At 36.8% G+C, this 14,573-nt stretch overlaps 1 protein-coding gene across 1 annotated transcript in view; it reads right to left on the bottom strand.

The window, feature by feature from the left end:
• The window catches only part of ZDHHC17 (zinc finger DHHC-type palmitoyltransferase 17), a 64,911-nt gene that overhangs the window by 24,249 nt on the left and 26,089 nt on the right, over positions 1-14,573 (bottom strand). The window contains exons 4-7 of the mRNA XM_068190263.1: positions 11,907-11,984; positions 10,556-10,700; positions 4,665-4,729; positions 3,563-3,725 (exon numbers count right to left, since the gene is read on the bottom strand). Of these exons, the coding sequence (XP_068046364.1) occupies positions 3,563-3,725; positions 4,665-4,729; positions 10,556-10,700; positions 11,907-11,984 (451 nt within the window). The remainder of the gene's footprint in view (positions 1-3,562; positions 3,726-4,664; positions 4,730-10,555; positions 10,701-11,906; positions 11,985-14,573) is intronic.

Raw genomic sequence — 14,573 nt, 5'->3', positions numbered from 1 at the left:
CTAAAAAAAAAGTGAGACAGGTACTAGAAACTGAAACTACCCAGAAAGGGCAATAATTACTATAGACAGAAGTGATTTCAAAGATTAAAAACTACAGTTAGGTACCTATATCCCATAAAAAGACAACGGGAACTGAGTACTTGACTATCATCTCTGCCTTTGAAATCCTGCTTGAAATCTTTAAGAGAGTAAATAGCATAGAATATAAATTATGAGGTAAAGCTTTTTGCTACTTAACAGGACCTTTCACACCTCCTGTGTGAGAAGTTTAACTAGCAAAATCCGTTAAAAAAGAATAACCTTCTGACTTAACTTGGCTCCAAAGTTATTTAGCCAGATGTTTAAAAAAACAGATTAAATTAACTCCATTCTCAAGAGAAATGCCTGAAATCAAACTATTTGTGCCTGTTTCATCACAGGTTTAATAGCACCTTGAATTGCTAATATCTGGGAAACTCCAGAGATGCTGTTGTTTTAGTATCACCTTATATTCCAGACTGTAAAGATTACCTGTGGACAAGCAATCCCCTCTGGGAGTTGATCTCCCAAGTAAATCCTGAAGTTGTCTTGGGGTCCAGGTGAGCATCCCTTCCACTAGAGGGCCATGAGACACCTAGGAACTGCCTAGATAAAAAAATGGAGGGAGCTTTGAAGAAGTCTTTAACTATGCTTCTCATCATCTGGCCATTTTAATATTTTCCTTGTCTTTACAGGAGTAGTTGATGGCTGACTTCCTTAAAAATTAAAAAAAATGTACTGGGGAACCTAATCTAGTAACACACTTAAGATTGTCAGCAAGGAATAAGGCTTCAATAATATATATTTGAAGTATTTCGATAGAAAAAAATAATCTGAAGAGTCATTATGATAGGGAACTGTACATGTAGACTTCCATGAAGAAGCCTAAGATAGACTGCATAATCAAGAAACTACATTCAAAGTTTAATAAATTATTCACTCACAGATTAAAAAAAATAAAAATCTTTCTTAGACCATAAGAGCTCTTTTAGGCCTCTATATCTCGCTACTAAAAAAAGGAGTTCCTGCTCCTAATTAAATAAATTTACAAGTTTTCCCCAAGTCCTCAGTGATAACCCAGCTCCCTGGGAAATCTGTCTTCGTCTGCCCAATCTGTCTACTGGTGTGGCAAGAAAATTTCCTTAAGAAAAAAAACCAACCAAACAAAAAAACCCACTCTACTTTGATTACTGAAATGCAGCTTGCAGCTCTAACATTAATCTAGTTCTCAAAAACGAAAGAAGTATCTTACTACCAAAAGAACATATTAATTTCTTGTACAGCATAATAAAAAGAGGGTAAATAACAAAACAGGACTGACTCACTGCTTGAATCAAGCTTTGCTCTAGAATGGGAGGGCTATTGTTCAAATACTTCACAAACTGTCATGCAAAGTAAAGACACCTTAGTGAGATGATTGGTCCCAATTTGTTCCAAGCCTAGGCAGCCAGCAGCACGTGCCTTTCTAACACAGACTGACTAGAGCTGATAACAAGTTCGCATCTAATATTTCAGTCATGTCATCATTTGAAGAAGATGAACAGCTTTCAGCCAATGCATTTCTGTAATATCAGCTGTCTTACCACCATTCTTGGTCAATTCCATGAGCTATCTGAGAAAAGGACTTCACTAGATGGTGCTGCAGAAATCTGGAACTGACTGCATCAGAAAGAAGCTTCTCTCAATCAATTCCTTTTACTTGTGAGGAAGCATGAGCCAAACCATTTTTGGCTCAAAGAAAACTTTTGCTGAACAAAGGAGGGGCACCAAACTGAGTTTCTATTGGCCTTTAAGTGTCAACCAAATTTTTATATTTCCTGTATATTTACTACAACTTAAATCAGCATCTGTTATAAAGTCACTTGCTGGATGGCAAAACTGCCATTGCTCAAATGATTTTGATGCTCTGAAGATCCTAAAAACCTGGGAAGGCATTCAAGAAACCTACACTTCACTGCAGAAGATAGGCAGTGGTCAGTGAAACCAGACGCATGTCTTCTGGCATGACTGGAAAGATATCATGATCCAGCAGGTTCAAAAACCTATTTTTCTACTGACTGCTGCTGTCTGTCAATACAGAAGGCAAGACCATGAACTACTTCAGGCTAGCATATACTTTTTCATATAGCCAAACACAGCAATTTTTGTAACAGATTTCATACGAGTCCAGAAATGTAGGTATGGTGATGACTTTAGAACTCTTGTCACACTAATCAGTCTGTCAAGACAAGTAAGGTATGACATACTGATTTTTTTCCCACAAAAACACCTTAATTTTTTATAAGTGTCATAGGAAAATAACTTTTCAACACGAGAAGTGAGACTAGAATTATAACTCCTTCACACAACTGACCTTACAGACCAGAAATAATTAATATATCTTCATTTCAGTCCATGTAAGAGGCTAGATTATTTGTTTAAAGGTGTATAAAGGTGATTCCTTGTAATGAGTTTTCGTTCATGATTATGAACATTTCTGATATTCTGAAGCGGATGTAGGACCTAAAAAGCTGCCAGCAAAATCTGGCTGCTCCCTTAAAAAGGCTTTTCCATGCTCTCCAAGATAACTGATGTGCACATTTTATATATATATATATATATATATATATATATATATATATATATATATTTATATCACTTGTGGCCAAGCAAAGTAGGCCCCAGCCATCTTTTATCAGTAGGAAAAATGGCAAAAGGACAAATAAAGTTACAGCTGTATTTTCAAGCATAACCACTCTGCTTGTAACACTCTTTAAGTGGAAAATAAAATATTTGAAGAGAAACTAATTAGAGAATTCTTTTTCTAAAAGTGAATTCTTCTCTGACACCACAGATGAAACAGCTTGGGTAGCAAAATGCATCTAATTTGATATATCTGGAAGTAATGGATAAAACCACATTCCAAAGGCACACCTTCCAAGGCTGGAGGAGCTCCAGTTTATGGCAGAAATTCTAAGAGTTGTTTTGATGGTCTAACATATGCTGGAGATGGGCTCTGTTAGTACAGAATCTGAATTCATTGTTAAGAAATTCTGGTAATCAGGCAAGTTAAGTTCACATGAAAAAAAAGAAGCCCATTTGCTTATTTTACTCCTACTGGTATTTTCAGGCCTCCAATTTGCTTACTGTCACTGGGAGACCGATTAGAGCATTTGTCAGCTCCCTGGACAGGACTGAGATGTCTCACATCTCACTCTAACAAACAGTCATCCCAGAATTTCACTAGAAGATATTCGGTCAGGTTTCCAGTTTTGCATCCAAATACACCAGTCTTCATACATGCAGTCTAATTGCACATCCCACTCCCCTATATTTACACAAAATCATTGTTAAATAATTTACTTGAGTATCTTTTATGGTGCATATCTAGTGGTTATGCATCACTGTTATGAAAAAAATTGCCAAATCACACATTAGTGGCATTGCTTTGCTCCATCTTCATGGTCCCACTATACCCACAAAAATAACCTATTCTTGAGATTTATCATAGTCTCTGTTATTTCTGCCTCAAACTACTTACAATAAAGCCAGACCAAACATTTACCTTAATATTCTGAGCATCAACATTAGCTCCAGCTTCTAACAGAAGACTAATAACTGTAGTGTTTCCTGCTAGCACAGCCCAGTGCAATGCTGTGTTTTTGTGGTACTTGTCTCCCAGATTAACTGAAACGTTAAATGTAAGTAGTAATCGTGTTGGATCCACACTAGAAAAGAAAATTCTTGTTAGATCTACAGATGAACTAAAATACATCCCAACTTATTGTTGATGCATTCAATTTCTATGAAGATCATTGATCAGGTACACTATGTAACAGCAAAGTGACATTTTTTGCTGCCAATTATGAATGACTCAAAATCTCTTTTCACCAAAACCAACCACCATTCTGTTGACTTTAAAGGATCTCCCTAAGACAGCTCATTCTGAGATATCAAGAAACATTTGTTCTACAATACCAAAATCTAACACAACAATCTTCTCCACAGTAGCTCCTATGGTGCTGTGTTTTGGATTTGTGACCAAAGCAGTATTGATGACTCAGAGATGTTTTAGCTATTGCTGAGCAGTGCTTACACAGGGTCAAGGCCTTTGCTGTTCCTCATGCTGCCCCACCAATGAGCAGGCTGGGGGTGCACAAGAAGTTGGATGGGGACACAGCAGGAACAGCTGATGCCAACTGATTAAAGGGATATCCAGTGTGCTCAGCAGTGTGCTCAGCAATAAAAGCTGGGGAAGAGAAGTAGGAAGCAGAGGACATTCAGAGTTACAGCATCTGCCTTGCCAAGTAACTGTTACAGGTGACAGAGCCCTGCTGACCTGGAAATGACTGAACTTCTGCCTACCGATGGGAAGCAATAAATTAAATTTTGCTTTATCTATTCAACTGTCTTTATTGCAACACATGAGTTTTTTCATTTTTACATTCCTCATTCTCCTTCTCATCCCACTTGGCAGCAGTGAACAAGTAGCTGTGTGGGGCTGAGCTACCAGGTGGGCTGAATTTACAATAACCATAAACAAAGAAAGATAAAATGGCAACTGTGGAAAGAACAGAAACAAAACTTACAAAAAACTCCCCAAACCATAGTCGCTACTATATGCCACTTGGTTAACACTAAGATAAAGTCAAAACTGCATGTATTACCTATGTGTTCTGTAAGCTGCCCACATTAAAGGTGTCATTCCATTTTGATCCATCATATCTACATCCTAAAAAAAGAAAAAAAAGTTGGTGAGGTAAATAAGCACACTCAAGATCCAGCAGATGCAATGTTTGCAATGAGAAGTGTTCTAAGACTAATCATCTGAATTGGAAGAAAAACTGGCAAGCTTTTAGCACTCAGTATTTAAAAAATGAAAACAAACATTAACGCCACCATTGCCAAAAAATAACTGTTCCAATCTATTTTGGAAACTATGAAACAGGCATGCTGTGTAAGACCAGTAATTTCTAATTCACTATTCAACTTCAACATTAAAGATATATATAGGTGGTGTATTATTGCATTAAAAAGCAGAAGAAAATTAAAATACTGCACCAATATTTGAAAAGACACTGGATAAATTACTATAAATACCACTGTCTGAATCCTACATCCTACTAAATGCTAGTTGCACCTATTTTTCCACTTTCAAAGCAATTTTTCCTTAGTTCACTGAGTTCCAAAGGTATTTTTATGTATCTGGATATCCAGTTAATGGATGCCAGAGAATTTTAAGATTGAAACCTCCTCAGGAATGAAACTGATCTATAATCTCTTTCCTCTCCTGCCTAGGGAAATTGGTAATTCCTAAATACTTTGAGGCAGATTAGACTCTCAAGAACATTTGCACAGATTTCACAGACCAGCACTAATAAAATCACTGCAAGTTAACGTAATGCAGGACACAAAGAGTTTTCCTTAGAGGCACCAGAGCTATGACAACATAGCTTGTCTCAGTTCTTACTAGGAAAATTAGATTGGAAAGCGCTTCAATGAAGTCTTCTGCTAGAGAAATTCCTGACAAAAACCCAGAAAGTGACTGATGTTGCTTTCTGTCAACCTCAGAACCTCCTCTGCTCCAGTAGTCTACAAAATGCCCAGCACCCTGGGATCCCTAATCACACTGTTGCTAGCCTGATCTAGGCAGCTGTTTCCCAGAAAGTCCAACTTAGCTCCTCTAAATAACTGATTTTAAAACACCTCTAGCCTGAAGATTACTTTATATTTCTGAGTTTTTACTCTGTTGCTTAATTAAAAAAAAAAAAAAAAGGATATTAACAAAACACAGTTGATGGAAGAGAAGAACAACAGTTACTTGATTCACTTGCTTGTACTGTTTGTTCAGAAGAGTAACATGGTTTGAGAACAGGATCTAACTCTGTTTGCCCACAGTACTTGTATAGGTTAGATCCTTTTGAGCCTACCAGGACTATGCAACTTCTTGGCACTGCCTTTAAGCCCCTGTGGTTGAAATCATGAAGGAAGTTAGAACCACAGCCCAATCTCAAGTTCATTCATCCCTGAGAAGTGAGACTGATTCACAGCTCACACTGTGTGAACAACATACTTGAATGATTGTACGAATTACTGCAACATGAACAATCACTCTTTCATCTTTAGATTTCTTATAGAAAAGCATCTCTTTGTGACAATGGCAATGTGTTTGGATGTAAGTAGAACAGTTCCTTCAATGATTCCACCCGACAAATCCAAACTACACTTTACACACTAGATGACACTCAGCTAAAAGAAAAAACCTAAACCCATCAGCTCCAGAGTATTCCCTACACATAAGTTGCCTAGGCAGGCTACAGCTACTACTCATATTAAGCTACTACACTGGCTGAAGCAGATGCCTTTGCAAAGGAACTATAACGAGAAGCAAAGCAGCTAAGATTCACTTGCACACTGCTATACAGATGTAACAAAGATAATGTAACTGTGGATAGCAGACATGTGCTCTAACAAACCTCTCATCAAAAATTCTTGTTATTTCTCCAGATCCCTACTATAACCACAGATTGAGTGAGACATTTCAGAAAGGAAGCTCTGCTCCTGCTTTTTGCCAAATAAAGGGCTGTAGCAAAAAAGTAAACCTTCAGCAGCTGGTTCATATTAAGAAACTGTTCTTCCATTCTGTGGTGTCCCAACAGGCACTTTAGCATTACTTTCTTGTTTAACTCTCGGTGACAGATCAGTGCTCATGGAGGGGTGTGCCTGTGCATGGTGCAAGCACTGCAAGAACCAAAGATTCAAACAATAAATGATGCAATGATCAAAAGTTGCACATACTGCTGCCCGCTGCACATGGTTCAAGTGGGAATTCTGTGGACCACAACGGGCAAAATATCCTCTTGTTTCTAAAGTACAACTCTGGTTCTGAAGGAGAAAAAACTTTTCACACGCAAAGATAACCAGACTTAATCCTAGGACACTAATACAAGATTGCACAAAAAGCTTTTAGTGAGGCAAAAATACTGGGAAGAAAGAGCTTTCTTGTGTGAAAAGGAGTTGCAGCAACTCTTCTGCTGCTTAATACTACTTTCTGAAAGCAAGAGTTGACAAGGAAGGATTCTGAAGAGCAGCTAGAGATCAGAGCACCATTAGGCTTACCAGGACATTTAACAAGTAATGGTCAAACCAGTATTGTGATAAAATAAGCATAGAAAACATCAAGAAATCCCACTTCGGATTACATTAAACACAGAAGGGAACCAGGAGTTTGATCCTCTTTAGAACCATTACTGCTTGTTTCACAAAACACAGACCTTCATAGAAAAGACCCATCACATCCTTGCTCAGAATCCTATTCTCCATAAGGAAAAGATCTTTCACATGAACAGTTGCCCAGGCAAAGGAAAAAAGGCTTTAAAAGCATATAGTCAAGAAGATTTATCAGTAAGGCCGATGTAAATCTGACAATATTTCTTAATTTAGAAAAGATGTGCTAGTCACCAACTAAAAGCAGAGATTTTGTAGAAGTCCCATAGAGCACAGACCAACAAAGAAGACAACACACACAACTAAACCTACTCCATTCCTTCAAACAAAAGCTCTGTTCTGAATGCCCTAGTCCATCAAACACAGTCAGTCTTGAATCATACGGAAGAACACAACTGGACTTACAATTCTCTAAGTAAAGTGCTCTGAGTTGGTCTAGGAAATAAAATACTGGGTTCAGTGTCTTAACGCTAGCCTGAGCTTGGTGAAGAGAAGGAGCCTCAGTGGCAACTGAGGTGACAATGCCTAGGAGCACTGCTTATGGATCACAGCAGCCAAGTAACCACAGCTGCTGGTACCATGCTGGCATCTCTCAACCTAGATGGCACCTACTTCTAAGTCATAGCTCAGGTGACCCTACATAGCTCAAGACATTAGTTAGCATACAAAACTGCAACTCTGAAAATAAAAAAAAAAATTACTTGATGAGTAAGTGCTAGTTAAGCCATAAAAGTGATAGCTGAACTATGAGTATGAAATAGTTAAACTATAATTTCAGAAGTAGAATATTTCTTACATAATTTTACCCTATGAGCAACTTTATAGTAATTTATTATCTGTGATTAAGTTACCTCACACATGCACAGGATAAGAACACATTATTCAACCATTTGTACACCACATCTGTATCTTAACTTATTCCAGGTGAAGGTTTGTGCATGCAAGCTCCTGATATGCCTCTGGCATTTTTTGTAGCCTAAGCACAATATCAAGCAGTCAAATTGTACATTGCACATTATTAAATGCCTTCAAGCTCTTTTTCAGTCTTTCTCTCTCACAATTTTTTTAGTAAAGATCTTACCTAAACTTGAACTGTGCTACAGATTCAGTTACTTGATTTCTCATTATATTTATATCATGTACTTGAACCAGGCTTGATTTTGACCCAGGCTGACACAAACACTGACACAAACATGTTCAAATTCTGATACAGCCAGGTATCAGTCTTTCAGAATTCAGTAAGAGGCATGACTAAACAAAAAACAACATCTATCACCCACTGCTGCCTCTTGGCTGAGTAGTATGTGCTGGCATGAAAATGGGTTCACTTCTGATCAAAGCCAGAGTGCATCTGACGTAGAGTTCTTCCCCTTCACCACATGCCAGAAGTTGGAGGGGCGGACTCAAGCCTCAGATTGCAAATTTTACCATTGGCTGCTGCAGCCCAGAAGAAAGTGAAACAGCAACACTGAAGTTGGGTCCAGTTTTGTCTCAAAACCAGACATGGTAGCAATTACAAGCAATTTCTTAATCCACCTGTCAGTCCTCTATTCCGTTATGAAAGTTGGCTTTTCTTTGACCACGCTCATCCACAAAGGCATCAGGATCTGAACCAACACAGCACAACAGCCTACACTGACCCTCATTTTGACATTTGTTTAGCTGTCATTTGCCACACAGGTACTAGAATTAGGTTCAGAACAAGGGGTAGCCTACTATTTGGATATAAGGGAACCTGGTCTCTGTAAAGACAAAAGAAAAACAAGTAGCAGTATATAGGGTAAGCCCACAGAAGCAAAAGCAGTTCAAGTTTCCAAATCCAAATTTCAGCAGCACAAAAAAAGGTTGGGAAAGAAATAAAGGGAAGAAATTAGTAACTTCAGTACTAATTGAAGGAAAATTTAAAAATAGAATCATGTATCTCCCGTAGCTTCTAGATAAACTATGTAGTTTCTGTAGTTGTATGCAATATAGCTAGAGAACAATCATTTTAGGGACTGTTATTTAATTTAAATTTACATCACAGAAAGAATACCAAAATCATACTTGAAAATATTCGAGGGATTTAATAAAAATCAGTGTTTTAAAAGCTATGGATAAGAAGAGCTGTTTGCAAACTAACAAGTTTTAAATTTTAAGGCAAATTTTGTGCCTTTATGTATGTACTCATGTAAAGACATACAGCTTTCTTTCAATTGAAGCATTATATGTTCAAATAAACAGGACAAATCTGTATACAAACATGAAAACAAACACAGGGAGACTTCATAATCACAGTAGAATGCTTTAAAGGCTATTAGTACTTTATTAATGCTATGCTTTGAACAAGTTCAATACTTGTTTAATACCAGCAAGATTTTTCTGGTAACATAAAACCCACATACAATTATACATAATTTGAGAAGAAATTACAAAACTTGCTCCTCATAAAAACACACTTCTCTCCAACCATTATTTCTTACAAAACAGCAGTTATACAGAACAGAATCAGACTCTTCTTTTGCCTAGCTTACTCTTTATCATACACTAAGTTTTACCAGACAGATACAAACTGAATACTGCCTGGAGCAATAGCTTGGGGTTTTTCACATGTACAGGTATAAGTAATTTTCTGCAGCAAATTCCGTATTTATTTTACACAAACCAAACTCACTGACTTCATATTCTACATGTCTCACTGGATCATATCTCACTTGGTATTTGAAAGAATAAGCAGAATACAGAAGTATGAACAGCATTAGTAGGACTGTCATACAAGAGGAGGGTTTTGACTTTTCTATATGGTTTACACAGAAAATCAAATCTGTGCGTCAGGCACATGCCTATGGGTGAGTAAATCTACAGGTTACAGTGCAGGGCACATAGCAAAAACACGATCAAGTTTTTGAGGAGACAGAATGACAGATGAGACATAACAGGAACAGTAATGAATACACATTATATACACACTTTACAGATCTAGCAGTAATATAAAGCATTAGCAAGAAGGTTTGGGGTTGTTTCGTTGTTACTGAAGAATTCTACAACACTTGCTACCATTGTCATAGCTACATTTAAAGAGTAAATTCATTAGAAATAAAGAATCAGAATTTCCATATCCTACATTAGGCATGTGTGAATTAAAGCCAAAGTACTCAGATGACTGTTGCAGGAAAGTAATTTAATAGGTGGCACATCAACACTGTAGTCTACAAAGAAGGACATGGAATTATTTTTATATTTATTCAAGCAAATATTTTGCATCTCCTTAATGACAGGTGTAAGTTTCAACTGTGTTCCTACTCTAAAATTTACTAGAATCTATTTAAATATGGTATTACGTGAAATTTACCTGTCCCTTTGCTATCAGGTAAGCAACAATCGAAGTATGTCCAAACTGGGCAGCCAAATGAATACAGCTACATCCTTCTCCATCAATTAGCGACGGATCTGCCCCATATTTCATCAGCTGTACAACCATGGATAAGTGACCCTGTCTAAATGTAACAAAACACAAAAAACAAACAACTGAATAACTATATGCAGGAAAACTATTAAAATTTGAATAATGAAATACAACAAGTATGTTTAGCAGTTAATTACACTATCAGAACTCCCACACTTTAACTCATACTTTAAAAACAGCAACTGCCATGATCTGATTCTTCAAGTGAGTAAGCAAACTCATTCATATGAGAAATTCTGTGCATATAGTGAATTGATCACATGCAATTTGCTTAACTGTACTGCACAGCAAAAAAGACAGTCAATGAAAAAACCAAGTTATGATTGAGAAATCTAGTCTACTGTGACTTGTTACAAACCACATATGAAACCTGCTACTTTAAGAGATGTCAAACTGACTAGATAACTCTCACTTTTTGTGGGGATTAAGAACTGTAGTAAAACAAAAGTGGGGGAAAAAAGGAAAACTGAAGGTCTACATTTCCTCCACACTATCTTAAAAGCTTATGCATCTTTTTGGCGTAATGAGCATAGGCATTCTTTTAGACACAGACTGTGTTCTGTAACAAAAAGAAATACAGACGCTAAAATCTTTAATAGAGGCTAAGAAGCAAGTCCTCACCTTTAGCAAACAATTATTTTGATACATTAAATCTTGTAAAGGCTAATTTTCCAAGTCTCCTTTTTCCATCTACACTTAAAAATATTATTATGGACATGGTTTCTTTCCCACCTATTTCTAGGTGGCTGTCTGAAGGAGCAGGTACTGCTTGAAGGCTGTCTTCAATTTTTCCAGTCATTTATCATTCTCTGATCATCTTCTACATAAGAGCCCTGATTTTAAGTTCATCTTTAAAAAAATCCACATATGCAATAGAACACTGCAAGGACAATGTCACACCAAATCATCCTACAACCCATCTGCAAGCGTGCTACTCAACTTCAGATGGCTTGACAAAAATATGATCTCAGAAGTAAGAGTAAGGTAAGTTGCCTATACTTCACTTGTTTTACTATTGTAGCAGCCATCCTCCTCTATATCAGAAAAAAACATGCTGAAAGCTCTTTTAGTTCAAACACACCACGATCACAGTGAGCCCAGTTATCAAAGACTGAATTAATTCTAGTACAAAGTATTTCCATAAAACACAACAATTCCATAAAACGATCAGTACTCCATGTTAAGCCAAAAAAAAAAAAAAAAAAAAAAGAAGAGAATTTCAGATTTTTTTTCTTACCTTGTTGCCCAGTGAAGTGGGGTAGAATTTAAATCTCCTCCAAGCTGATCAACAATAGCACCTTTTGATATATAGTACCTGGAATAACAGAAATAGTAAACATTATTGATTGTTTTGGTTAAATAGACATAGGTGAACATGTTTGATGTTAGGCAGCCAGAGATTAGAACCTTTTCTTGCCTTCATATAACCTTCCTTTTTTAGAGGTCATGCATATGCATGACCAGAACCTTTTCTTGCCTTCATATAGCCTTCCTTTTTTAGAGGTCATGCATATGCTTTCAACTTTCTTGCATTTCTGACATGGGTTGGGAGACTAGAGATGCCTCCTACAGTGTTTTAAACATTATGCTATTTCCTAATTTTATTCTAAGGTAAAACAGAACAATTGCTATATATAATGTACAGTATGTACAGTAGCACAAACTGTGCTACCACAGAAGTATTCAATGAACTATTCTTAAATATTATTGGGGCTGTTGCATTAAATAGAATTCTGAATTACTGGTAAAAGATTATGGTGCTAGAAGACTATAATTGTTAGAGAATTTTGGCTAAATAGTAAAATTATATGCCATTAGACTTGCAGCTTATATCGTCACTGGAATATAACCCTGCTGAAGTCATTGATTGCAGAGATCACACTTAAGTTACACATTTAGTGAAGGACTCAGGTTTGTACATAGTTTTCAATTGTTATCAATCAAAAGACAAAAATCATCTGAGTATTTAAAAGTATTTCTAAATGATGGGATAGGCGTTATTTTTCCCTCCAGAACATTTACAAAAAGATGAGCTATCTCTAAGAACAAAAGAAGCTACCTATTTTTAACTGCAACAATTCATATTCATAGTAATTTGTAATGCTTCTGTGAACTGTTGTCATTGCTGTTTTATCTGGGGCACTAAACTAGCAATATTTCTTTTCCTTTGTAAAAGAAAATGCATGCTTTATAAAGAATTATTGTTTCCAAATACAGGCCTTCCCAGAAGGCTTCTAGTTTTTCATTCACCACTGTCTAACCTTTGTCTATACCTAGCTGTAGATTTGTAAGTGTTTGCGCATTTCAAGTACCTGTGCCTACAGATTTTCACTTTCAAAATACCTGTCAGGTACATATGAACACTGCTCTCCCACCCACATGAGCTGTCCTTCCAATCCCCAGCATTGAATTTCTGCCATCTCAAACTCTGTTAAGTGTTTCAAGACATGGCAAGAAGAAGGTCAACAAAGAGAAAAACTTGAAAAACATTACTTTTAAGTAACTACCTTTATTTTCTAGAGTGCTTATTGATTCAGAGAATGAAATTTCAAAAACAGCCTTTTTAGGAACCTTTTGGAACAGAAACTGAAAAATGCATGTCAGACTAAATACATCTAAAGAAAGTTTTTATACAGTTGCTTTAGAGCCATCAGACACAATGGAGTACTTCAACAGATTCGCCAAAGTAAAAGAAAACAGTGTGAAAAACAAACAAGGTCTGCTCTGATTGATGCAGGACAGTCCACTCCACTGGTCACCAACACTAAAAGAACAAAACTTCAACATCTTTCTGTGGAAGTTTTTTTTATTTCTCCATGAGAAAAATCAGAGATTTTATGAAAGTCTTTGTCCCACCTAGGTGAAAACACAAAGCGCATTATATGGTAAAGAAACAAAGTAATTTTGTTACAGTGAAGTATCAGGTACTAATTGACAAGCTATTCATTCCCCCTTGGGAAGGAGCTCCAAAGGAAATCTTGTCTAGATAAAAAGACATCACAGAGAAATTCACAGTCAAAGCTTGGATTCATCTCTCTGATGTGACAGCCACTCATGAGGAGGTGAACACTAAACAGATTGTCCTCATTCAAACATTGGTCCTTGCAGAAATGCAGACAACGTTCAGATTCTACTGACAGCAGAACAGTTTACTGGTTAGTAGGTTTTATTTAGAAGGAAGAACTTGCAGTTTGACAACTGGGAAAAGACAAGGCGACAACCTCTTGCCAGATGGTGCATTGAAATAACGTTTTATGATTCTTTAAGGGTGTTTTGAGATTTGGTTGAGATTTAACACTGCATTTTGGTTTCAGTATACAAAAATGCTATGATTTTTCTGCAAAACCACACTGAGCAGATCTTGCAGAAGGAAATTTGTGCTAGGTGAGAAGGTCCCTGAAGAAAGAAAGAACTGGGCAATCCCACTCTCAGTGAGTCATCTAAGCTTCCAACAGAAGATGCCAGGCATGCAAGTTCTATTTAAGCAAACTACTTATACTCAAAGCAAGCAGATCTCATAAGAGGTCGCCTTAAGAAGAAAATACTTCCACTGATCTCCACATTAGGATCATTAAGTCTTTGGCAGGCATTTGAGAGCTACTTCAGCTTTCATTCAGTGCTTGAGGAATCAAAGTGCATGCAGTCACTGTTATTAGAAGAAGGTAAAGTAGAAGAGAAATCCTTGTCTGAAGAAAGCTCGACACAGGGGATGGGGCAATACTGTAGGAAGTAACTGTAAAGACATAAGGCAAATTTTTTGCATTTTTACAAAGCTGAGTTGAAGAGATACCAATAGATCAATGTCACGATGAAAACAGAATGGTGTTGTAGACACTTATCACTGATTCTACAGAAATATGAAAAGGTTCTGTAGTTTTCCTTATCAATGAGTTACACCATTATG

The sequence above is a fragment of the Anomalospiza imberbis genome, chromosome 5, assembly GCF_031753505.1.
Source record: "Anomalospiza imberbis isolate Cuckoo-Finch-1a 21T00152 chromosome 5, ASM3175350v1, whole genome shotgun sequence".
Taxonomy (NCBI): Eukaryota; Metazoa; Chordata; class Aves; order Passeriformes; family Viduidae; genus Anomalospiza; species Anomalospiza imberbis.
The sequence above is the reverse complement of the archived record's forward strand: the minus strand, read 5'-3'. Positions and strand labels throughout refer to the sequence as shown.